The 25,342-nt window shown below is 42.2% G+C and overlaps 1 protein-coding gene across 2 annotated transcripts in view; it reads right to left on the bottom strand.

The window, feature by feature from the left end:
• Gsk3b (glycogen synthase kinase 3 beta) overlaps positions 1-5,530 on the bottom strand; it is a 153,979-nt gene extending 148,449 nt beyond the window's left edge. The window contains exon 1 of one of the 2 annotated variants that reach the window (XM_031363852.1): positions 3,993-5,530. In XM_031363852.1, the coding sequence (XP_031219712.1) occupies positions 3,993-4,080 (88 nt within the window). In that variant the 5' untranslated portion in view covers positions 4,081-5,530. The remainder of the gene's footprint in view (positions 1-3,992) is intronic. The other variant, XM_031363851.1, reaches the window with a different exon arrangement.
• Positions 5,531-25,342: the final 19,812 nt, after the last annotated feature.

Here is a 25,342-nt window from a genome sequence, read left to right as displayed (position 1 = left end):
TGGTCTACTTTCAGTAGTGACTTTTGTGTTTTGTGATAGGGTCTCTGTCTGCAGTCCTGGTTGGCCTGGAACTAACTCACTTGCTATGTAGACCAGGCCTTGAACTTGGTGATCAGCCTGCCTCTTCGGGGCTGGGATTAAAGGTCTGTGCCAGTCCACACAGCTGCTAATAAAAAATTTTAATCAAAAAAAAAAAAAATGTTATACGATGAAATAACTCAAGTGACAGTATTTTCCTCTTTCCATACCATGTATACAAGCATTGTGCTTGGGCAACTAGCCAAGTTGTCTGCCAATGGTTCACCATAAGCCTTATTTTTTTTTTTCCCCAGATAGTTTCTCTGTATAGCCATGGCTGTCCTGGAACTCACTCTGTAGCCAGGCTGGCCTCAAACTTACAGAGATCCAAGCACCTCTGCCTCCAGAGTGCTGATCAAAGCCGTGTGCCACCACTGCCCAGCCTCACCATAAGCATTTGACAAAATGTTAACCAAAATTACCGTGTACTTTCTCTATTTTGAGTAAAAGATGTTATTCTACAGTAGAATCTGTGTATATGTTGATATTCACTTAATCTTCATAAATCTGGATGTGAATAAAAATTGATTTCATTACAGCAAGGAAAAAGTATTTGAGGGGCTGAAGAGATGGCTCAGTGGTTAAGAGCACTGGCTGCTCTTCCAGAGGACAGAGTTCAATTTCCAGCACCCACATGGCAGTTCACAGCTGTCTGTAACTCCAAGATCCTGCACCCTTACACAGACACATATAGGAAACACACTAGTGCACATAAAATAAAAATAAATTAAAATAAAAAGCATTTGAAATATACTTACTTTATCTTAGGATAAATGCCTCAAAAATGTTACAATGATTTTTAATTAAATATTAAAAGTAGCATTATTTTACAGGCAAATTTTACCTAAAAATCATTACTTGTAGAAAATACATTTAAGAATGACCCAAAGATCAAGACTATATAAAATGTCAAGTAGTAGTGGAAGGCACCTTTAATCCCTGCATTTGGGAGGCAGAAGCAAGCCTGTCTCTGTCAGCCCAAGGCCAGCCAGATCTACATGGCAAGTTGAGTACCAGAACAGCCAGGGCTACAGAGAGAGACCCTGTGTCAAACAAAACAAAATATGCATCTAGTATAACCTCCAGTTACTGCCCTCAAACACAGCCTGACACTTCCAAGTGAGGATGAGAAATGAACAAACTAGAAAGTTAAGTTTCTGCCAGTAACTAACTGCTGCTTGCTGAATCTCAAGGATACTTACCGTATGCCATTTTAAAAACCTGAACCCATCCACCCTCTGGTCTCAGCATTTTCTCAATTTCCCATTACAATGAACAATGTAATTCAGCGGTCAAGTCTTCCAGACCAATAACCTCAGACTTTATTTTTAACTCCTGACTCCACAAATATTCTCCTTCGGTCCAATCCAAAGCCCTGACAGCCTTCCCCTCACAAGTCTTCAAATCTCTTCCTTTCATCCCATGTTCCCATTTACATTGTGATCTATAATATAGTCTACTATAGCCAAAAGGCTTCTAATGTCTCTCTACTCAGCTATCCAAATCCCCTCAGAATGTCTCGTTCAGCAATCCACAGTTAGTGCAGATAGCTCTTAGATCCCCACCCAGTTTTTACAGGCCTCTTCTGCTCTTGATTAACTAACTTTCCTCTAAGTCTCCACTCCCATGCTCTTGTTCTATTTAGGCCCTGGGAACTGAGATACCAACTTGCCCTCCACCTCCCATACAGAACAGACTGTGGCTAGGCTAGCCTTCCTCCACCCAGTGCACTGCTTGCTTCTCCATTGGCATGTGGACTTAGCTAGCACCTGTTTTTAAGAAGCACCTCTGTAGAAATCTTCCTGCTCCTTGCTCACTACCCCTTTTTCCTTTGTCCCTCTGAACAAATGGTTCACTTGGCATTTTATAATATTGCAGTTCTCAGGCTATTGTCTTCGCCTTTTTCTGAATGTCTGTCTTTACATCAGGGGTTCTGGGAACAAGGACTACATATAATGTCATATGTGCCTTTTAGAACACCAGCACCCAGAAAATGCCCCTTTCATTGACATGTCCTTAATGTCAAGGCTATTTTTTAAAGAGCAGTAATAATTAACATTAAACTCTAATCTTTTTTAATGTTGACTGATATGGTAATATAAAGTTAAAATACTTTAAACTATACTCCTCTTGGATTTCCTCCATCCTAAAGAACCTCTATCAAGAATAAGTTGTTTTCAAAGAAAATCCTGGAAACAATACGAAAAGTCCCCAATTTTGGTATTTATTCTAGCATTACAGATCTCTGAAATAAACCTAATAAATAAATGGTCTAAAATTGACTGAGAAGTTTTTTTAATAAAACTAGCCAAAGCATACAACACACAAATACTGTAAAATACCATGAAAGGCTCGTCAGTAGTTACCATGAAGTCTACTTCATCCTAACTGAAAATTACTCTAGCATATTTTTTTTAAAATTCCTTTCAAATGAGTCCATAAAGTGCTTAGAAAGCATGACCCTTTCCCTGAAAGATGCGAAATCAGCTTCCCTCTCAACATGCCCTGCGTTCTAAATTAGCTAGTCACTGATGGAAAAGGAAAAAAGTGAACTTGCAAAAATCTCTCCCACTCAGCCATCACTTTGGATATAACTTTGGACTTCTCTATTTCAGTCAAGTTCCAAAAGCCTACAGAACTGCAATCCTGCGTGCACTAAAAGGAATCACTTCCAATTGCCTAATCAACTGCATACAACAGCAAATGCATTTTGACTTTTGAAAAATCTTAGTTCTTCAGTTACATCAGCTCCTCTCAGCAATAAAATAATTTTATCTATGTCCTCCCTCTTCTTTCTTATCCAATAAAGGAAATAACATAGATATTTTAGCCAGAATCTGCAACTATGTTCTAATAAGCTGTCATGAAATACCACATAAACATCTCCACAAATAGATACATTTGAACACTGGATACTCAGTCTTCCAAACACTTCAAGAACACACTCTTTTTTTCAGCACAGATTCCAGGCAAAAGACTGACAGATACTGATACATTTTAAATAATTCTAAAAGGGTATCCACTTGTACTCTTTAAAAAAAAAAAAAAGTAATGAATGCAATGCCACCTCAAAATTAAACTTTAAATGACGACTCAGTGACAACACTTAACTTAGTATTTGGCAAAATGACAATACAACCTCAATCAAAAGTTGAATCTCCTTCCAAGTTACCTTTTGATTAAACAAATTATATGGTGGCAGATTGGTAACGTCAAAACAGGAAGGTCAAGAGATAACACATTAAACCACTTGAAAACAATGCACTTAGAGATGCAACTGCTGCGGGATATTTATCAGCTTCCGAAAACAGCCCCTAGAAGAGTGAGATGCTAGCTTGCCTCCAACGGGAATGTGGGTTACCAAGCAAGTTCATCCCCGGATTCAAAAATACTTTCTGTAGTCACACGGGCAAATAGGAAATTTTAGGAGGCCGGGACATTTAATCTCTCTATTTAGAATACAGAACCCTGATAACCTGAGCTAACTAAAATAAACTCCCTCATTCCAGAAGACACGGACTCGGCAAATGTACATCATGGTTTATTAATCAAGCGTTGTCCTCTCCTTTATTCAAAGGGATGGGCAAGCGAACGCTTCCATCGTTTAACCCGGAGGCGCTGGAGCACTTGAAAAGACTACCAGCAGCACGGAGAACGTAAGAAAATAAGTTTCAAATCCAATCAGCCAAATAAAACTAATATTCTCAATTCAAGGTTAATGAGGCTGGGGGAGGGGGTACGGGTATGGGAGGAGAAAAAAGGAGCTGCCTCATCTTGACTCAAGGCAGGTTTTTGCCCTTTTCCACTACCACTGACTGTTCTATCAGGTCTGTTAGTGTAAGATCCTGGTATTTCGAGGTTTCTTATCTTAATGGTGAGGTGGAGAAAGGGTGTAAAATAAAATCGATACTCACTGCTAACTTTCATGCTACCAAAAGCTGAAGGCTGCTGCACGGGCTTGCAGCTCTCCGCAAAGGAGGTGGTTCTCGGTCGCCCCGACATGATGGCTCTTCTTGAATCACCTTTTCCTTCCTTAATCCTTTTCTTCCTTTTGTTTTATGTTAGGGTGCTAGGTTAATGATAAATGCAGCATTAAGTTCTCCCGCAAGAAAGAGAAAGAAAGACTTCGTTCTCTTGGCTTTTCACTCCTTTTGTATAGCTATTTAAGAAGAAAAAAAAAAGAGCTATGTATTTCTTCAAGACAGATCGGTATGGATATTTAACACATAGATGATTTAGAGCTGGGGGAAAAAATACAATTCTTTCACCTCCCTTTCCTGGGAGAGGAGAAAAAGGGTGGAGTGGAATCCTTAAAAATATATATATATCACGTGAACGAGGGCAAATACTTGATTGAAAATAAGTACTCTGAGTATTATATTTTCCTCGGGGATTTTTTTCCGAGTCAATGAAGAAGGGAAGCGGCGGAAGGATCACGAGCCTCACGCTTGAAGAGAAGGGGGATGGGAAGGAGGGAGGAGATGGCTCGGAGATGCGACGGCAAACGCTGCGGCTCCCGCAGCAGCGGGATCCGGGAGGTCTGACGGCGGCCGGGTGAACCGGAGGGCAGCGCAGTCGCGAGTCAGCGGCGGGCAGTGGCGGTGGCGGCGGCTCCTCTCCTCATTGCGCCAGGAGCAGCTGCAGGCGGTGGCTGGATCCAGCGGCCATGGCGGCAGCGGCGGCGGAGGCAGCTCCCTTCAGACCCCAGGCAGCGGCTCCCTGACTGCTCCCCATACGCCGGGGACATGGGAACCAGGCAACCGCTTCCGTCCCTCGGGGTCCCCTCCCCCGTCCGCGGCCCCGGCACGGCCGGCCTCCGCCCCTCGCCTCGGCTCCGCGGCTGCCCGGGAAGTGTACGCGCTGTGCCCCGAGCCCGAAGCCCTGTCAGCGGCTGCAGGGCCGGCTCCTCCTCGCTGCCTTCCTTCCTTTGTCACTCGGCCCAGGCGGCGGCGGCGGCAGCGACACAAGCCAGCATTCGGCCGGGTCGGGGGCTGCTCTGTGCGAGGCGCGCCGTCTGCGCAGCCGCCTAGCCCTTCCCCACTCCCACTCCCCCTCCCTACTCGTCCTCCGCCTCCTTCCTCCCCCACCCAGCCTTACACCGCCCAGCGCCCCGCCGCCCGCGTAACAGGCGTCTGGGAATCGCTCGCCGAGCCCGCGCCCGCCAGCTTCGGCAGCGCAGCCGAAACCCAAAGCCGCGACCAATCAAAGACGTCGCTGGCTTGCAGCTCCTGCCGGAAAAAGCCGAGCGGCCTGAGGAACCAATGAGGAGCCGTGGCTGGGAGGCCACGCCCCGGCAACGAGGAATGCCGAAGGTGGCCGAACGGAAGGAAAGAGAGTTCGCCTTGTTCGGTGGCTGGCTGGAGAGAGGATTCGACAATAGCGACAGTGGCCAATCAGAGCTGTTGGCCCTCAGGGAACAGCCTGAAGAGTTAAGGACGGCGAAACTCCCGAGTCGCGGGAGGGACTGTACGGGTGGGCGCCGCGCCCGTTTCCTCATTGGCTGGACAACTCCGCTGGGCGTGGACCCTTCCCAGTGATTGGTGAAGGGAAGGGGGCTTCCGAGGACATCTGGCCAATCAGAGCCTCCCCTCCCTCTCTGAGGCGGGGAGAAGAAGGAAGCGGAGGGAGGGCATCTATAAAGTGCCATCTCATTGGTCTGCAGCGTCGGGGCTGTAGCGCGGAGGAGGGGAGCCGCAGAAGAGAGAGGGAGGGTGTAGGAGCCCGTGGCGGCGGCCAATGGGCGCTCGCTGCTGTGCCATCGCAAGACCTAGCTGCAGTGGGATTGGCCTCGGGTGGTCCCTACAGCGGGCGGACAGGCTGAGTGGTCGGCATGCTTCTTGCTTTCCGATCCGACGCTCGAGCTGGCCATGCCGCCCGTCCGAAAAAGCCGCGGTCGGAGGGCCGGGCTCCGAGCGCTCTAATGGGGCGAGAGGCCGTCCCCATTCCCGGGAGCTCCGCCGGGCGCGGCTTCCCGAGTGCGCCCGAGGCTCCCCACCGCGCGTGCTGAGCAAATGAGAACGTCTTTCTCTGAAAGATGTTAAAGGCGCGCCGTGGCTTGAGGCCGAACCCTCTAGCGCTCAACTGGAAACAAAGCTTCCCGAGCTGGAGCGCCGGTGGACAGCCGCTCCCGCCCATCGCGGGGGGCCGCTGATGTCGTGGGGGTGGGGGGAGCCCTTTGCAGCAGGCGCACACTGCCAGGCCGGGCCTTCTGGAAACGCCCCCGAGAGATGAGCTCATGCTAGATGTGCGCCTTCCTTGGGCGCGACTGTCCAGCTCAAAAAACAGCCCCGAAAACAGGTGAGGGGAAGTGTGGTCAAGGCCATCACCCTGAAGCCTACGAGGAAGCTCAAGTCAGAGTTGCTCGGAGCAGTTTGTAGTGTTAGTGGGCGATCTGCACACTGCCGCTTAAATAGGTTTCACGTGTAGTCCAGCGTCCATTGTTCTACAAAGGAGACCCTTGCCTTGGTCCATCCGAGAGCTGTATGGCGTGGCTTCTATGACTAGAAGTTAGAGTGGACACTGGCAATTCTGACTGTAATCCCGTGATACTTGTAATATCCTCCCGCAGCGTCATCTCTTTCTGTTGAGATGCTATCTCCAGAAAGCACATGTAAAAGTACACGTACTTGATCAGATTACCGAGCCTATTGCTTTAAAATCTGATGAGGGACTTGGGGCAGAACAAAGTAAGCTTTGAAGGGAGACAGTAAAGGTCTGGATAGTGTTTGCAAACTCATTTGTCTGTAGAGGCCTGGCAAATAAAGCGAATGAATGACACCGGCCTGGTGGAAGACAATAGGAATGTTAGACGAAGTGAAAATGGGAGTATCCATCCATGCCCTTAAGGGGGTCCACCATTACGCCATTAAGATAGTCGTATTGTCCTCTCTTTTTTTTTTTTTTTTGTTCCCAAAACCATAACGTTGAAGTTTTGTATGAAATCTCTAAATCTTACGTGTTGGCAACCGGTATACTGAAACCATGTAGACCAAACAAAGTAAAATCCCAGGAAAATGTGCCCGACAGGCAACCAATTTGTAATCTCATCCCTTAGCATAGACTTTATGCCCCAAGTGTAGAAGAGGCTCTTGCTCTTCACAATTAAAATAGTCCATAAGGTAGTAGAATGCCATGGGGGAGGGTAAAAGAATGTTAAAAGCAAACGCCTTGCTTGGCAGCTTTGTCATTTGAATGGTGCCTCTCCATGCTATTATGAAAGACCTTTGCCACTGTTCCTAAACTGCTGTGGTGCAAAACTTTAAATCCTTCCTACCTAATTATACCAGCAGGAAGGTAAATAACAAGGGTTTAGTTTGCAGAAACTGGCGACGTGGCTATTCTTGTATATAAAACTAGTTCAAAAATAGCCTACCTTAGGGTTATGATTTAGTAACTTTTCTGTTGCCTTCAGATATTTTTAACTCCATTGGGGGAAAAAATCTAGCTAGGGTTTCCCTTTTCATAGGAAAAATACATATTTCAGTCCACAAATAGGACTTGGAGAAGGAAAAGTTTATTTAATAAAACACAGAACAGCCAGGTGTGGTGGCACACACTCTTTTAATCCCACTCCTGCAGAGGCAGGTGAATCACTGAGTTCAAGACCAGCCTGATCTTCATAATGAGTTTCAGGTGGGGGTCGGGGGCATGGACCCCACAGACATACTGAAACTTAACAGTCAGTAGTGGGTTTCTGACTTTGAAAACCTCTCGCTTTGCCTTCCTACATGGAGGGAACTACTGGAAAAAGTATTAGTGCGTCTCGAAAGTTAAACTAATTTTTGCAAGATCCACAAAGTTAAGGTAGCAGAACCAGGGTTCATGTCCCTTGTTCTTAGCCTCTACTCCACAATTCTCTCCTGGTACAGTCTCCACATCCCTCGGGTTCTGCTAAGGGTACTAGCTGTAGAAGCCTGATTCCCGAAATCCAATCTGCAGAATCCACCTAAAGGCCAAATCCATTAACTTGCCTTCTGGCCTCCACATCGTATAGCAAGGCACATACCAGTCCCAGAAATAATAATAAAAGATATCTTACTCAACCAAGAGCTCACCAATTTGGCTAGACTGGCTGACCAGTGGGCTCTGAGAATCTACCTGTCTCTGTCCCCCAGTTCTGGAGTGGTAAGTACCCTAGCTTTTATATGGGTTCTAGAAATCTGAACCCAGGTGAGAATCCTAGAATAAATTTTGTTTATTTTATTTATACTGTTTTAATTATTTTAATTTATATAGGCTGTTTCTTCTGTATATATATAATATATACACACATATACATATATATATATGTATGTATGTATATATGTATATACACATGTCTATGCCGGGTACTCACAGAGGCATCAGATCCTCTGGAGTTGTAGTTGCTCACAGTTGTGAGCTGTCATTGAGATGCTGGAATTGAACCCGGATCCTCTGAAAGAACAGTCAGTGTTCTTAACCACTGAGCTAACTCTCCAGGCCCCAGAATATAAAATTTGCTGTTTGAGAGCTGGCAAGATGGCCTAGCAGGCAAAAGTGCCTGCTGCCAAGCCTGATGACGTGAGTTCCATGCCCAGAACCAACAAGGTAAAAGGACAGAACCAGCCCATACAAGTTCAAGAACAAGCCCACAAACATACACACAACAAAATTTGTAAATGTAATTTTAGAAATTTGCCATTTGAGTTGCTGGCTTGATTTTCATTTTAAAAAAGAAATTTGTTAATAAATTTGGGTTTGGGGTTAGGGCAGGCTTCCTAACAATTTCTGAAATGACCTTCATACTTTTGCAGTTCTGTACTATACATTCATGCATAGTGACTAGGGTGGTTTGAGCTCATATATTTGATTGCTCAGACATCAGGGAGTGGCTCTACTTAGAAGGTTTAGGAGGTGTGGTCTTGTGGGAGAAAGTGTGTTACTGGGGGTGGTCTCTAAGGTTTTAGAAGCCCAAGCCAGATCCAGTGAGTCTAGTCTCTTCCTGCTACCTGTGAATAAGGATGTAGAGCTCTCAGCTGCCTCTCCAGCAACATGTCTGCCATGCTCCCCACCTCGATGAGAACACAGGAAACCTCTGAAACTGTAAGCCAGCCTCAATTCTTATTTAATATAAGAACTGTCATGGTCATGGTGTCTCTTCACAACAATAGAACAGTGACTAAGACAGTGACATTCTCTACACTGATCAATATGTCATTCAACTGGAAAAGGTCGAAGATGTTCTGCATCATGCAGCATCAAATACTCCACCAAGATTTAATTCTTGATACTTGTTTATTTTATTAACAATTAATATATAATGAAGATGGCACTACTGAAAGTCAAAGGATAACTTGCAGAAATCTGTCTGTCTTTCTCCACGCTTGGCAGTAAGCACCTTTACCCTGCGCCTTTACCTCACCAGCCTCAGGATTTAATTATGTAAAAATAAACAGGCCCATCCGTGTCATTAATATGCAGATTTTCTTTTTAATAAAGGATAAAATTATATGTAAACTGCAAATAAATTTCTTTGCCATCAGTAAATGTTTGATTTGTGTATCTATATTATATAACCGTATACCTGGGGTCATGTTGAAATTTCTTAGTCAAAAATGGATTACAAGCAGAACAAGCTTAAGCAGCCCTGCTCAAATTAACACAGCTGAGAAGGTTTTCAAATCTGTAGCCTTCATGTCCTTTCCCTGGCAATGTCTTTTTAGAAAATTTTCTCAGGTCCATTTGATGACCATTTAGTCAGCTCTCAGCATCTTTGTATTGTAGTATGCTAAGCATTCGAAGTACAGAAGTATGAAGATGACTGGAAGCCATCCAGACGTGATTTCTGTCCCAGCCTGAGGGAGCTCTCACAGTGATAGAGCAAGCACAGAGGACTGGGAGGGTCCCAGAGGTGGTTTATATCCAACTTGTAATTAAAACCAGTAGTTACTATTAGTGTCTCCTCTCTCTCTCTCTCTCTCTCTCTCTCTCTCTCTCTCTCTCTCTCTCTCTCTCTCTCTCTCTCTCTCCTCCCCCTATCCCCCGGTCTCACTTCACTACATAGCCCAGGCTATCCTGGAACTCGATATGAGACCAAGCTGGCTGGCCTCAAGATCACAGAGATCTGCCTCTGCTTCCTAACTCTTAGAAATAAAGGTATGCACCACCACCACCCCAGCCTATGTTTACCTTAAGAAGTGACAAGGAAAAAGAAAAAAATATATATATATACACACACAGATATATGTAATATGTACATGTATATTTCTAATGATTAGCTGGTAGATACTAGTACCCTGACTCCATAGTCTAGAGAACACGTGTTATTGATTGATAATACAACTATTCTCAGGTTAGAACAAATCCACAATATCAGGAATTTTAAAGCCAGGGTCTTGGGTTTTGTTTTGTTTTTTATTTTCAGTAGCCTGTTGCTTATGCACTACAAGGTTGGTTTGTTTGTTTTAACCTGACTTTCACAGCTTGTTAAATTGATTTCTATGAATTACATATGAGGCAGAGACTATTAGTGGATCAAGAGCACACAATAGCAAAGAGGACACCGACTTGGTGTATTAGTCAGGGTTCTCTAGAGTCACAGAATGTATGGTAGTCTCTATGTAGTAAAGGAATTTATTGATGACTTACAGTCTGTAGTCCAACTCCCAACAATGGTCGGCAGCAGCTGTGAATGGAAGTCCGAGGATCCAGCAGTTAGTTGCTCAGTCCCACAAGGCAAGCAGGCGAAGCAGAGTGAGCCTTCCTTCTTCCAACGTCCTTATATAGGTCTCCAGCAAAAGGTGTGGCCCAGATTAAAGGTATGTGCCACCACACCTTTAATCCCAGATGACCTTATCTTCCTAGCTTAATCTTCTGGGATTCATAGCCACTATGCCTCAAGATCTCCATGCCAAGATTCAGGTCGGAAACTTACATCTCTCAGCCTCCAGATTAGGGCCACAGATGAGTCTTCTAATTCTGGATTGTAGTTCATTTCAGATATAGTCAAGTTGACAACCAGGAGTAACCACTACACTTGGTAAGAAGCACTTTGTTAGTTATTAGCAAAAGGTAATGATCAAAGCAGCAAATGGGCTTGAAACTTTAAAAACTCTTGCCTTACAAGATATGGTTGTATATATTCATGGGGAACAAAATGACAATTTTATTATGATATGGGCTGTTTAAATCAAGCTGTTTAAATTTCCATCTCTCTGTCTACCCTCCCTCCTGCTTTGGGTTTTGGTTTTTTTGAGACAGGTTTGTTTCTCTGTGTAGCCTTGGCTATCCTGAAACAGTAGGGTAATATTCATCATTTTTATTTTTTGTCATAAGAACTCCCCCTCTTGATCCTGAGATATACAATCGTTTGTTCTTTGCCACATTTTGAAATCTTTGCAATAGACCTTTAAAAATCAGGGCTGGAGAAATGGCTCAATGCTTAAGAACATTACGAGCACTTCTTCTTTCAGAGGACCTGGATTCAATTTCCAGAACCACATGGCAGCCCACAACCATCTCTAACTCCAGATCTAGGGGATCCCATGCCCTCTTATGACCCTGAGTACCCTTTCATTTACATAGTACAGACATACTCAGGTACACACAAATACACATAAATATTTCTTTTAAATCCTACCCAATAAAGCTTCTAACTGCTTGATTATCATCTCTTACACTTCTTTAAAAAGGGTTTGTTGTTTGTTTTAAGACAGAGTTTCACGTAGTTGAGGGTGGCTTTCAGCTAGCTATGTAGCCAAGGATGACCTTGAATTCCTATTCATCTGTGTCTACTTCCCAAGTGCCAATATTAGAGGTATGTGCCACCATGCCAGGCTAAGAAGAGCTTTTGAAATATGAAATTACCATCCACTATTATTAAAGTCCAAGCACACCCTGAGATGCGATGAGATAGAGACAGAGATACGCTAGGGGGAAGCTTTTGTGGTCACCAAAACATTTGAAGGCACCACTGGAGACTCTTAAGATTTTAGGGGCAGGTGGTGGAATAAAAAGACATGGGGCATTTAAAAAAAAAATTCCTACATGTGTTCATGGTGGGAGGTTGAAGGGAGACATACATGCCATGGTGTGTGGCAGTCAGAGGTCGTTTGTTTGACATCTGTTAAGTGTAAGGATAACTGTGCCCAGCTGTGTGTGGTTTCCAGTCCCTTGTCTCTGTCCACCCTTTGATATGAATTTTTGGGTTATCTTCACTAGCTAAGTGTGTTTCTTGGAGACAGACTAGAGTTGAGTCTTGTTTTCACTCTGAGTCTTTTTGGGGTGAGTTGAGGCCATTTACATTCAACGTTATAGAATGGGGTTTGCGATCTCCTGTAACTTTGCTAGGTGATATTCTGGTTCTGTTGGGTTGTGTGCATTTCTTTTCCTTCTATATTAGTAGTTTTGGGAGTTTGCAGGTTTGCTGTGTTACGTGTGGTTATTTGATTCCTGGGATTACTTGGGTTTTTGTCCTTTCCAATGGTGGGGGTGGGGGGAGGGAAGTTGAGACAAGGTTTCTGTGTAGCCCTGGCTGTTCTGGAACTCACTCTGTAGACGAGGCTGGCCTCAAACTCAGAGATCCATCTGCCTCTGCTCCACACAGGCTGAGGCATTCACCACCACCTCTTAGCTTTTGTTCTGTTCTTTTTTTTTTTTTTTTTTAAGATTTATTTATTGTTTTATGTAAGTACATATGTAGCTGTCTTCCGACGCACCAGAAGAGGGCGTCAGATCTCATTACGGATGGTCGTGAGCCAGCATGTGGTTGCTGGGATTTGAACTCACAACCTTCAGAAAAGCAGTCGGTGCTCTTACCTGCTGAGCCATCTCACCAGCCCTGTTCTGTTCTTGAGTATACACTTTCATATATCTTTCTTCTTCCTCCCTCTGTAATATTCTTTTAAAAATTTTCTGTAGAGTACAAAACAAGGCACCACATGTCCAATGTATTTGTTATAAAGTGCTCTCTAATTGCCTGTAAATATTCAGTTCATTGTACATGGGTAAAATGCATAGGAAACATTTACAATACATTTTGAAAAAGAAAAGAAAAGAATGTTCTGTAGTGCTAGCTTTGTATTGCCTTAATTTGTGATTGTCTTAAGATACCCTTATTGCTGCATCAATTTTGAAAGATAGCTTTGCATGGTATAGCATTCTTGATTCATAGCTGTTTCCAGTCCGAGAGCTTGAAATATTTCATTCCATGCTCTTCTGCCCTTCACGATTGCTGATGGGAAAAACCTGGGGTGAGTTCATGTCAAAGCATGGACCGTAACAAGTGAAGCATTGAATATTTCAGTATCTGCTTTTGTATGTGAGTTAACATTTTTCCCAGGTGCATTTAGTATTGTTTCTTTACTTTGTATTTTTTACATCCTAACTATGATGTGTCAAAGAGTGTCTTCTCTGTCCTGTGTACATGAGCAGAGAATGTCTAGATGCCCTTGTGTTTGGATGTCTTCTTAGTCCTCTAAACTTGGGAAGTTTTATGGTATGATTATATTAAATAGTCTGTTACATGTAATTTTGTCTCTGCTCCTTCTGTGCCATGAATGCTTAGATGTGGCCTCTTGAATGTGTCCCAGACTCACTGAAAATATTGTTCACCACATGTCTTTTTCCATTCCCCTGTGTGTGTGTGTGTGTGTGTGTGTGTGTGTGTGTGTGTTGTTTGTATTATCATTACCTTCCCTCCATTCCTAGAAAATCCGTTCTTCAGCATGATGCTTTTGGGTGTGCTTTCTATTTGATTGACCATCTCTTTTATTTCTATATGTCTGTAAGTTTCTTTTGTTTAGTGTTTTAATTTCCTTGATGAAATCCTCACCCACTGTGGTGGTTTGAATATGCTTGGCCCAGCAAGTGGCACTATTAGGAGGTGTGGCCTTGTTGGAGGAAGTGTATCACTGTGGGGGTGGGCCTTGAGAGCTTCCTCCCAGCTGCCTGAAGATGCTAGCTTTCTCCTGTTTGCCTTTGGAACAAGAAGTAGAACTCTCAACTCCTCTAGCGCAATGCCTGGATGCTGTTGTGCTCCCATCATGACGATAATTGACTGAACCTCAGAACCAGTAAGCCAGCCCCAATTAAATGCTGCTCTTTTATAAGAGCTGCCTTGGTCATGGTGTCTCTTTACAGCAATGGGGACATCCGCCACCATATTTTAGACCTTCTCCATTTTAAGGTTTCATTCATTTCAGAGACTGGTTAAGGTCTTGGATACCTTTCTTTCATGCATGCATCTGTTTGAACTTTCCATGTAGTCATTCTTTTTAAAAGAAAAACTCTAAATCTTTTCTCCAAGATTCCAGCCATCTCTAACAGCTTATAGGGAAGAGACCCAGTTGGGACTGGATTGTAGGAGATGGTTGAACATATTCCTTGTACTTCTTTGTTTGCTTTGCTCATCTGCTAGAGTCAGTTTGTCCTGCAAGTTTGATGTCCCCATCTGGTTGTTCTTAGTGTTACTGTTGTTGTTGTACTTAATGTACTTACTGTTGTTGTTGTTATTGTGGTTGCTGTTTTCTTTAACTCTACCTAGAGTGGTATCTGATTGATTATCTACTATAGAGACTAGTGCAACTTTGTGCTGATTGCTCAATGAGGTCACTGAGGTGATCTATCTCGTCTATGTGCCAATAGGACCAAGGGTGGGGCAGTACACTGAACACCAGGGCAACCAAATGAAATCACAACCCTAATTCCTTCTTTGGATTCTATGCACTTGCTTGAGGCAGAAGTCCAGACACCAGACGAGGCTGTGGTTAGAATCATGGGCCCAAAGTAACCTCTGGGACCACAAAAGAATAGACTTTCTTCCAGCTCTTTGGTGACCATTGGGACCTCAGAAGTCAAGACCAGATCCCATGCTGACCTTTGAGACCAGTAGAACCAAAGCCCAATCTCTCAAGAGGCTCTGGGAGCAGGAAAGCTGAAGTTTCCACGCTGCCCTGACCTCTAGGGCAACTACAGCTGAAAGCCTGGCTCCGTGGTATTCTTTATTCTTTAGTCTCTACAAGCTAAGAGGACAACTTGTGAGAAGCAATTCTCTCTTTCCACCATATGGGTCCAGAGGATCCAACTTGGCTTGTCAGGCCTGACAGCAAGCACCTTTGCCTGATGAAGCCATCTTGCCCACCAATGTGTGGGACTTTAAATAATTATGTTTTAAGCTTCACATAGTATACCTTTCATGTTTTTATTTTTGAGGCCATCTGCTAATATATTAATCCAAGGACTAAACTTGGATTAACTTACAGATTCGTTTCTAGGTCACTATAGGAAGGAAGAATGCTCATAGAAAAAAGTAAGTCACAGAAGTTCATAGAAAGAAGTGGCTACAGAAATATATGTACCAGGAAAAACAGAAATCTGAGGAGTAGTGTGAGTGTGTAAAGTCAGGTCCACTAGAAAATAAAGCTGTGGGGAAACTGGGAAAGGGGATAACATTTGGAATGTAAATTTAAAAGAATATCATATATATATATATATATACACACATATATATAATGACAATTTTCTATATATACATATATAGAGAAAATAAAGCTGTATTAGATGTTACTTCACTAAGTAAACTCTGCTAAATTATCTCTGTATTAAGTATCTATTAAAAAATAAATGCAACATCATATCACTCCGCAGACTAGCCTGTTCTACACAGTGAGTTCCAGGCCAACCAGTACTACATAGTGAGACCCTGTCTCAAAAATAAACAAACAAAAGAGAAGCAGCTCAAAAATATCTTTATGAAGCAGTGCTGATCAAAATAAAACGCCAAGAGCTAAAGAGATGGCTCAGTGTTTTAAGACCCAAGTTCCGTTCCCAGCACTCACAAGCCACTCAAGTTCCAGCTCCAAGAGATCTGACCTCCTCTTTGAGACACCTACATGCATAAGCACAGACTCTCTCTCTCTCTCTCTCTCTCTCTCTCTGACTCTCTGTGATAGTATTTTACAAAAATTTCTTTCTTCTTTCTTTCTTTCTTTCTTTCTTTCTTTCTTCCTTTTTGTTGGTTTTAAAGAAAATTGACATTCCTTCACTATGATTTATATTTTTTTCAAAATCCACTAATTCAACTGAAATGAATTTTTACATCTGTTTATTTATGGTACCAGGGTGGGGAGCTCCACGCTTGCCACATTGTGTGTGGATGACAGAAGACAACCTGTAGGAGTTGATATTCTCTGCAATGTTAGTTCTAAGAATCAAACTCAGGTGATCCAGTTTGGTGGCAAACCTCTTTATCTAATCAGCCATCTTGGCAACCCATAGTGAAACTCTTAAAGTCTCTCAAAATTCTCAACAAACCAAAGTACTACTCATGCTCCTTTGTTAGGTAAGTCAAATTAGTGGAAGGAGCCAATACTCACAGAGTGCATGATAACCTCGGGTCTCTGCCAAGCATCTTGATTGCAGAAGTTCTTGGATGGGAGTGGCACGGTCCCCCGAGATGCTTGCCTTCTGGGGAGAACCCTACAGGAAACAGTTCATAAAGAGAGCCATAGTTTGAACCTAGTTTAAAAAACAAACAAACAAAAAAAACAAAAAACAAACAAACAAAAAAACAAAACAAAACAAAACAAAACAAAAACCAGTGGTGACGGATGTCTTTAATCCCAGCACTTGAGAAGTAGAGGCAGGTCAGATCTCTGTGAGTTCGAGGCCGACCTGGTCAACAGAGTGAGTTCCAAGACAGCCAGCACTGTGACACAGAGAAACCCTGTCTCAAAAAAACAAACAAAAAAGTTGTGACGTACTAATAGGGTTGTAACTTGTGCTCAAATCAATTGTATGAGGGGAGGACCCTACAATCTGAAGTGAGGCTAAAGATTTGGGGCTGAGGAAAGCAGAGAGAAATAAGTCACGCTTCAGTTCCAACCCTTCCTTCCTAAACCCCTAGAGGCTAGAGCTGTCAGAGCAATGAAAGACAGCATGTCTGTTCATCTGATTTCAGAAAAACCAGTTTTGCTGAAACAGAAAGTTGATAGAGGAGACTAATGGGTGATAAGGTGTAAAGGCTGGTTTAGGGTCAGATCTGCGGGAGCTTTGAATGTTACACCAAGAACTCTGGGCTTCGTACTGTAGACCAGAGAATGATGTACCGTGTGTTACAGAGACAAGGCATTGTTGTGAGACAGCCTCAGAAATAACATGTATTGTGAGGTTCCCCTTGTAGGTGAAAATGTCCCGTGGGCTAATACAACAGCTTGCTAGCTCATGTGTCTTAGGACTGAGGACGTGTGCCCAAATAGAACAGCAAGGGATGGCTACCCCAGCAGAAGACAGTCTTTGAAACATTGCACTGTGAGGAAACAGTTTCCTATCAAGTCTTTGACAGACCTATAAGTAATTTTATTGTCCAAAGCAATGAGGAACCCTTAGCAAATCCTTTTTATTTTTTAAGCTTACTATATTTTTGTTCCTAGGGGTATAATCATGTGTTTTATAATAATATTAGTGGCTAGATTGTTTTGAAGTAATTTGAATTTATTTTACCCTATTTCCATCCATATTTTTAAAAGTGAGAGGGCAAATTATTTTCACCTTGAATTGAATCAATGAATTTACATGAATTGAAAATAATAAATAAGTGTTCACTAAATACTAGAAGCACACTTTTAAAAACAAATTCTAGGCAATTCCATTTTATTTTTATATATATTCGGGTATAATAACAGATGTGGGCCTAGGACATTCTCTCTCTCTCTTGTTTTTGGATTTATTATTTTATGTATGTGAGTACACTGTCACTGTCTTCAGACACACCAGAAGAGGGCATCAGATCTCATTACAGATAGTTGAGGGCCACCATGTGGTTGCTGGGAATTGAGCTCAGGACCTCTGGAAGAGCAGACGGTGCTCTTACCCACTGAGCCACCTCTGCAGCCCAAGACATTCTCAAAACAAATACTTCAAGCCAGAAGTGAAGGCTCATGCCTTTAATCGCAGTACTGGGGAGACAGAAGCAGGCCACTCTCTGTGAGTTGGTCTACACAGTGAGTTCCAGAGCAGTCAGGGCTATGTATGTAGAAAGACCAACAACACAACACTTAGTCCCTCAATACACAATAGCAAATCAGAAATCTTCACACGGGCCCTGCTCTCCCATCTCTCAGAAGTTTCAAGGAAATTCACAATACTTCCCATCTATTTAATATCTTGAACGACAAGATAAAAAGAATTAAGTAGATATGATAACCTATATAGCACAGGCTCTTCAAGAGACTGAGACAATAGAGAATTCAAGACTAGCCTCAGCTATATATCAAGTTCCAGGGCAGCCTGGACTACATGATGAGATTTTGTCTCAAACAACAAGGTTTTGTATTTTTGTTATTTTTAATGTAGTCCTGTGGATTAAATAGGTAAGAATTTCAAGATTCAAACAGAGCCAGTCTCATTTAGATTGTGGCCATGGACCATAGCTCTCTCTTTATTCTTTTGCCTTGTAGAATGGAATGCTGAAAGACAATGAGAGGGAATTTGTGAATCCTGAAGGAATATATAACATCCAAAGTCAACATTAGTAAGCTGTGCCACACATCACACCAGAAAGGATAACAGCTCAATTATATTTATATTATAAAACAGTATTTTGCTGCTTATGTTGTTCATGATCTTTCTAACTTATGCTGTATCTGTGTTAGTAGTGTCTAGTCCTCGAGGATGAAAGTAGTGGTCAGGCATGTTGGTGCACACATAAGATCCAGTCCGAGGGAGGCTGAGGCAGTAAGATTACTGTGACTTTAGGCTAGTGTGGGTTACATAGTGAGTTCCAGGCCAGCCTGCCGTACAGAGTGAAACTCTGCTCCACAGACACACCAAATAATAATAATAATTTGAGCATTAAGGTAAGGCCCAGGATCTAAGCCCAACCACATAAAACTAATAAATTAATTTATGAGTGCAATAAAGCATTATTCCTCTAAATAGCTGTTGCTGCAGTACTCTGGCATTTCAGAAAGATCCCCAGTTCAGATTGGTTTTGTTTGTTCGTTGTTTTTGGGAAATCAATCTGTTTAAGATTATTGAACACAGCATGAACTTACTTCCTGACCATTTAAATGAATGAATATTATAATCTTTAAAAGAATATCTCAAATAGGGGCTAGAAAGATGGCTCAGTGTTTAAGAGCACTTATAGATCTTACAGAGGATGCACTAGGTTCTGTTTCCAGAGCATGTCTTTAATCCTGGCACTCAGAGGCAGAGGCAGATCACTAAATGTTCAAGCCAATCTGGTCTACATAGTGAGTCCCAGGCCAGCCAGGACTAGAGAGAAGGAGAGACCTTGTCTCAAAAAATAAAATAAGTATCAATTTTTTTCAAATTTTTGTTTTGTTTTGTTTTATTTTTGTTTTGTTTTTGTTTTTCAAGACAGGGTTCCTCTGTGTAGCCCTTGCTGTCTTGGAACTCACTCTGTAGACTAAGCTGGCCTCAAACTCAGAAATCTGCCTGCCTCTGCCTCCCAAATGCTGAGATTAAAGGCGTGCACCACCACTGCCTAGCTTCAAATGTTTTTAATAGTTTTTAACATTAAGCATTTTGACTGTGATTGTATAAAAGTTGCTGACTTGTGTCCATAACATGAAAGACCCAGCACAAATGCCAGGAAGTACTTACTGTCCATCTGCTGGATGCCCAGACCATGCCGGACATGGTGGGAAACACGGTTGTGAACTTCTGTATATGTTTCAATATGCAAAGATAAAATCAAGCTAATTATAATTTCCATTCTCTCTAGTATTTTTTTTTTTGTGGTGAAAACCTTTAAATTCTATTCTTGTTATTTTGAAATATAAAATTAATTGTTACAAACTGTAGCTTCCCCCTAGTGCTATTTAACATTAGAATCGTGTGTTAGTTACTCTTCTATTACTATGATAAAATACCTAAAGCTAACTTTAGTCTATTCCTTTAGTTTTGCTTTTTTTTTTTTTTTAAGAATATTTCCAAAGCCAAAAGATCACGATGAAAATCAGATCTCATGCAGAGCCACACAAGCAGTAAATTATTGTTGAGCTTTTAATCTCACCTGAGGGGAGTTAAAGTGAAGTTTCTAAGCATCAGGAGAAACATCAAAGGGGAGAAATATCATAAAACATTTGACAAAAAGTGATACAGATGTAGCTTTATTCCTGCTTAAATGCACTTGTGTGGATGATGCTGGGCACATACATGCTCAGTAAATATCGACAATATGAGTGGTATAGTGGTCACTGAAAACATGACACTTAGTAGTATTGAAATTCTAATTTTATAAAACATTTGCATGTGGACCAAGTGTTGGAGGAACATGTCCGAAATAAAAGGCTTTTTAAACATAATTTGTTACTTTTCTGAACTTTTTTCTTTTTTTTTTTACATTTTAAAACTGTACACTATTGTTGCTACAATGTAATCTGAGAGCGCCCTCCCCCCCCCCCTTTAAATTAGAAGCATTCAGATAGAACAATCACAGCACAGGACAGACTCTGTCCAGCACTGGGCTTCAAGCATGCTTTAGCGTATCTGGCAAACTGCTGGGTTCTAGCTGCCAAGAGGTGATTTACAGAAGAGGTTTAGCAGAAAGTCTGCAAAGAAGTGTGGGTGCTGGGGAGGAGGAGGGTTTGGCCCAACTGGCTTTCAATTTGCACTACTCCAATAGCCCAGCCAGAGTTCCAGAGTTCCAGTTGGTCAGTGTGCTCGCCATGCCAGCTAGTAGCCTATTTGAGGTACTACCTTTGTCTCCAGACGATGCCTACCTAACTTGCAAATTTATACTCCAGGAAGCTTCGTAGACTCAGACGGGAGATCATCAAAAACAAAAGTAAAATATGTATTAAAAATCTCTGTTATATAGCAGAACATATACAAAAGGGAGACACTGGGACTTAGCTTCACTTGAGCAGAAAATGGGACATTATGTGTGCCGTGTCAGAGGCTCCAGGAAACACAAACATTTTGATTCTTTGAGAGCAAAATGTTACACATAAATATGCCTACTAGAAGGTTATGGTGACCTAGCTTAATGATGCCAGTTCAGTGATGGGTGCCAGAGACAACAGAAACCTTAGCAACAGATAGTCAGATAGCAAAATAAAACTGGTTTGGTTTTTTCTTTTTAATTAATATTTATTAGTATTTATTAATATGATACAGTATGATATTTGAGACATTTTGTGTAATATGCAAAGATAAAATCAAGCTAATTATAATTTCCATTCTCTCTAGTATTTTTTTGTGGTGAAAACCTTTAAATTCTATTCTTGTTATTTTGAAATATAAAATTAATTGTTACAAACTGTAGCTTCCCCCTGGTGCTATTTAACATTAGAACTGTGTGTTAGTTACTCTTCTATTACTGTGATAAAATACCTTAACCAAGGCAACGTATAGAAGAAAGAGTTTACTGGGGTTTCCAGTTCCAGGGACTTAGAATCTATCACTATCAAGACAGAGAAGCGTGGCAGCGAACGAGGCATGGTGTCTGGAGCAGCAAGCTGAGACCATAAGCACTAAGCAGAAAGAACAAGCTGTAAATGATGTATCTTTAAGTTCTCAGAGCCTTCCCCAAGTGACATACTTCCTTCAGAAAGGCCATGGCCGCTAGACCTCTCATCAGAATCTGTTCTTCTTTGCAACAAATCTCCATTCCTTTCTTATCTTCTTGTTGTTTTTCTGTGACCCACTAAGTTTAACATCTATTTTTTTACATCTATACACAGTATTCTGTTTGTTTTATTTAACCATCTCCAACAGACTCTCATTAGAATCTGTTCTTTCCAACAAATCTCCACCCCTTTCTTATCTTCTTTTTTTTTTTTTTTAAGATTTTTATTTATTTATTTATTATATGTAAGTACACTGTAGCTGTCTTCAGATGCACCAGAAGAGGGCGTCAGATCTCATTACGGGTGGTTGTGAGCCACCATGTGGTTGCTGGGATTTGAACTCATGACCTTCCGAAGAACAGTCGGTGCTCTTCCCCGCTGAGCCATCTCACCAGCCCCCCTTTCTTATCTTCTTGTTTTTCTGTGACCCACTGAGTTTAATTAGGGTGGCTTACATGAACAGGTTTATTTACTGTACCCTGCACAACTATCACCAGACCACAACCCCTGACCATTACCTATCAATAGCCAACCACTCAAAGAGAGGTGGGACCTTAAGAGCTTCCCACCAATCCATGATGGAATGTTGCCTGCCCCAGCATACCACAGTTTTAGCCAGTCATACATTGATAAACATCTTAGTCAATCCTTTATCTCTGTTGTAGTAAGTAGTTCTGCAGTAAATCTGAAAGTGTACATGTATTGTGGCTGTAACAAAACACCTGACAAAGGCAACTTAACAAAGGGAAGAATTTATTTTTAGCTCGAGGTTAGAGAGTGCAAGCAAGGTGACAGAGTGAAAGATTCTTGCTCATATTGAACCTGCGTCTCAAGGCAGAGACTAGTGCTGTGATTGTTTCTTCTTTCTCAGCCTATGGACTCCTGCCCCCCACCCCATCTAAAGAGGTCTTCTTGCCTATCCTCAATCTAAAAACTCCCTTGCAAACGCTTACCTAGATACTTGTTTCCTAGTGGTTCCAGAGCTGCTGTCCTTGATCAAGGTTGACCATCACAGTGGGTATCTTTGGCATGTTAATTCAACTGTCTCTAGATACGTACCCAGTAGTGGATTTGCCCAATCATATGGTAAATCTATTTTCAGTTTTTAAGACCCTTCCATAGGTGTTGTAGGTCTTTAATCCTAGCACTTGAAAGGCAGATGCAGGCAGATCTCTGTGAGTTCAAGGACACTTTGATCTACATAGTTCTAGGACAGCCTCAATCTCAAAAAGGAAGGAAAGAAGGAAGGAAGGGAGGGAGGAAGGAAGGGAAGAAAGGCTTTCATAGTTCTATACAATGGTTATACTAATTTCAACAGTTTATAAGGCTTGTCTGTGGAACTTCTGAGGTAAAATGGCAGATTAGAAATATCCTCTGTGGGCCTGGAGAGATGGCTCAGGGGTTAAGACTACCGGCTGTTCTTCCAAAGTACCCAGGTTCAATTCCAATCATTCACATGGCAGCTCATACCTGTCTGTAATTCCAGTTCCAGGGGATGGTGACACCCTCACACAGACATACATGCAGGCAGAACACTAATGTACATAAAATAAACATAAGTAAGTTATTTTTCTTAAAAAAAAAAAGAAATTGCCTCTTTGTAAGTTGATGTATGAGCAAGAAGAGTCAGGATACAGGACAAGTCCAATGAAAGATTGGAAGAGCTTTTGAAAAATCACAACTAAGCAATAGAACAAGTGAGAGTCATAGAGGTCCAGAGGGGACATATTCCACAATTCCTGTCTCCCCGTTGATGGGAGGGAAGTCAGGAAGCCCACCCAAAAGACAAACCAAGTAGCCTTAGTTAAAAAACAAAAATCAAGTCTGGCAATCCTAGTCAAAGAAAAAGCTTATAATTCTTCCAAGCCTAGTGGCTAGTTATAGGGTTTGGGCAGACAGTAACTTTAAAGACTTGTTTTTTACGTTTATTTATTGATTGAGTGGTGTGTGTGTATGTGTGTGTGTGTGTGTGTGTGTGTGTGTGTGTGTGTGTGTGTTAGTGCATGTTTTCTCCTTTCACTGAATGGGTTCCAGGGGTTGAACTCAGATGATCAAGCCTATCATGTCATCACCACTAAGGCAGGGATGCCACTTGTGTGATGTGTCATCAGTGAAGAGCTCCTTTTATTCCATTTGTCTTCACTCAGAAACTAGGTCATGGACCATTTGCTCTCTGTCCTGGGTGTAAGGTACTCTGCTTCCCCAGCTGATCTGCCTGTCTGAGTTGCTCTGGGGCTGGAGGCTGCAGTCTTAGGTTTAGCACCTAGTGGTGAGAACAGTGGGAGAGTAGGTAAAGAAGCCTTTTGTTCTTTTGTTCTGTCTCTGCAGGAGTTGCACAGCTAGGGGTTAGAGTCTCAGGAGGAGAAGGGGAGAGAGGCCTGTCTCTGCTTTTAACACTTGTATGGCTTCCAGAGTCCATGATCACATGGTAAAAAGTTCACTATGAGTTTGCACATAAATTCAGGTCATAAATCGAATAAGAGGTTTATAACAAAGAATCTACATGCATATCCACTAGGAGCAATTATCTGGCCAAATATTCATCATTTGTTACTATCTTACAGGTTCATAGAAAGTTAAAAACCATAACTAAGCTGTCCTTGAAGTTTCGTACAGATAAACTCAGTCAATATCTTATCCCATGTTTTTGCACCCATGGTCCTGTGGTGTATATATTCTTTATGACCTTCAGTTAATGGTTTTTGTTACCCCTTGGAATGTGCCCTAGGTTTTAGAAGTCTGTTGTTATCTCAGAAGCAACTAAGCAGTTCTATCATAAAAGGGACTCAAATGTCTTTGTCTCCTTGGCCATTCTGAATGACGGTGACCCTAGCATGCTAGATGTTTCTGCAGAATAAGCGCTCTTTATTTTTGCATACTATCTCCTTCAGTGAACTTTGGACTCTTACAATCAGCAGTGGAACGAAAGGTCTATTTTGTCATTCCTTATATCTTGGAGAGCTATGGCCAGGTTAAGAGGACTGGGTTACCCTGGGGGGCTGATAACAAGGAGTAATCCTAAATTGAGTCTGGAATCAACCAGCCCCTGCCACTGGGAAAGGAAGTAGTTCTGCATGGAAGTCAGAACTAGAAGATGGGTGGTTGGGAGCAGACCACATCCCTGAGATAACAGCAGTCTGACAGCATCAAGCCTGAAGTCAACAAGTGGACTAGAACTCTGAAGCTCCAGTATAGTGCTGGGTACCCAGGGTCTGATTCCTCTAGCAGGAAGCTTACTGCTGAGTGGGTTTCCAAAGTATGTGATCTGAAGACTTCAATCCTGTATTTGTTTCCCCAACACTCTGCCTTCTAGAACATTCACCTTGGCTGGAGCATTCCCCATCCCAGAGTATACAAAGAGGAGCATCCCAAGAACACGAGAACACCTGCCCATTCCCACAGATTGCAAAGCTAAATACAGCCGTCAGAGATTCCTAATGAGCAAAGAAGGGGGCTATGAGGTGAAGAGAGCTGTGCCTGCCATCTGACCTCTGTTCTGTCAGATTCTGCGCCAGCTTAAATGGAAGAAAGTCAGAATCTCCAAATCAGTTGAACCATTGACACTCACCATCTACACTGAGCAGTCCCCAATTTTAGCGGACCTACAAAAAGAATAACATTTCATCTTCTCTTGTCTCTTTACATTTTGTGTTTTGTCTCCTTTTTTAAAAAACTGTATATATTTTTTTTAAGCTGGGTGGTGGTGA

This window comes from Mastomys coucha, unplaced genomic scaffold (genome assembly GCF_008632895.1).
Source record: "Mastomys coucha isolate ucsf_1 unplaced genomic scaffold, UCSF_Mcou_1 pScaffold12, whole genome shotgun sequence".
NCBI classification, from domain to species: Eukaryota; Metazoa; Chordata; class Mammalia; order Rodentia; family Muridae; genus Mastomys; species Mastomys coucha.
Note: the sequence above shows the minus strand (reverse complement) of the source record. Positions and strands in the feature narration are given on the sequence as shown.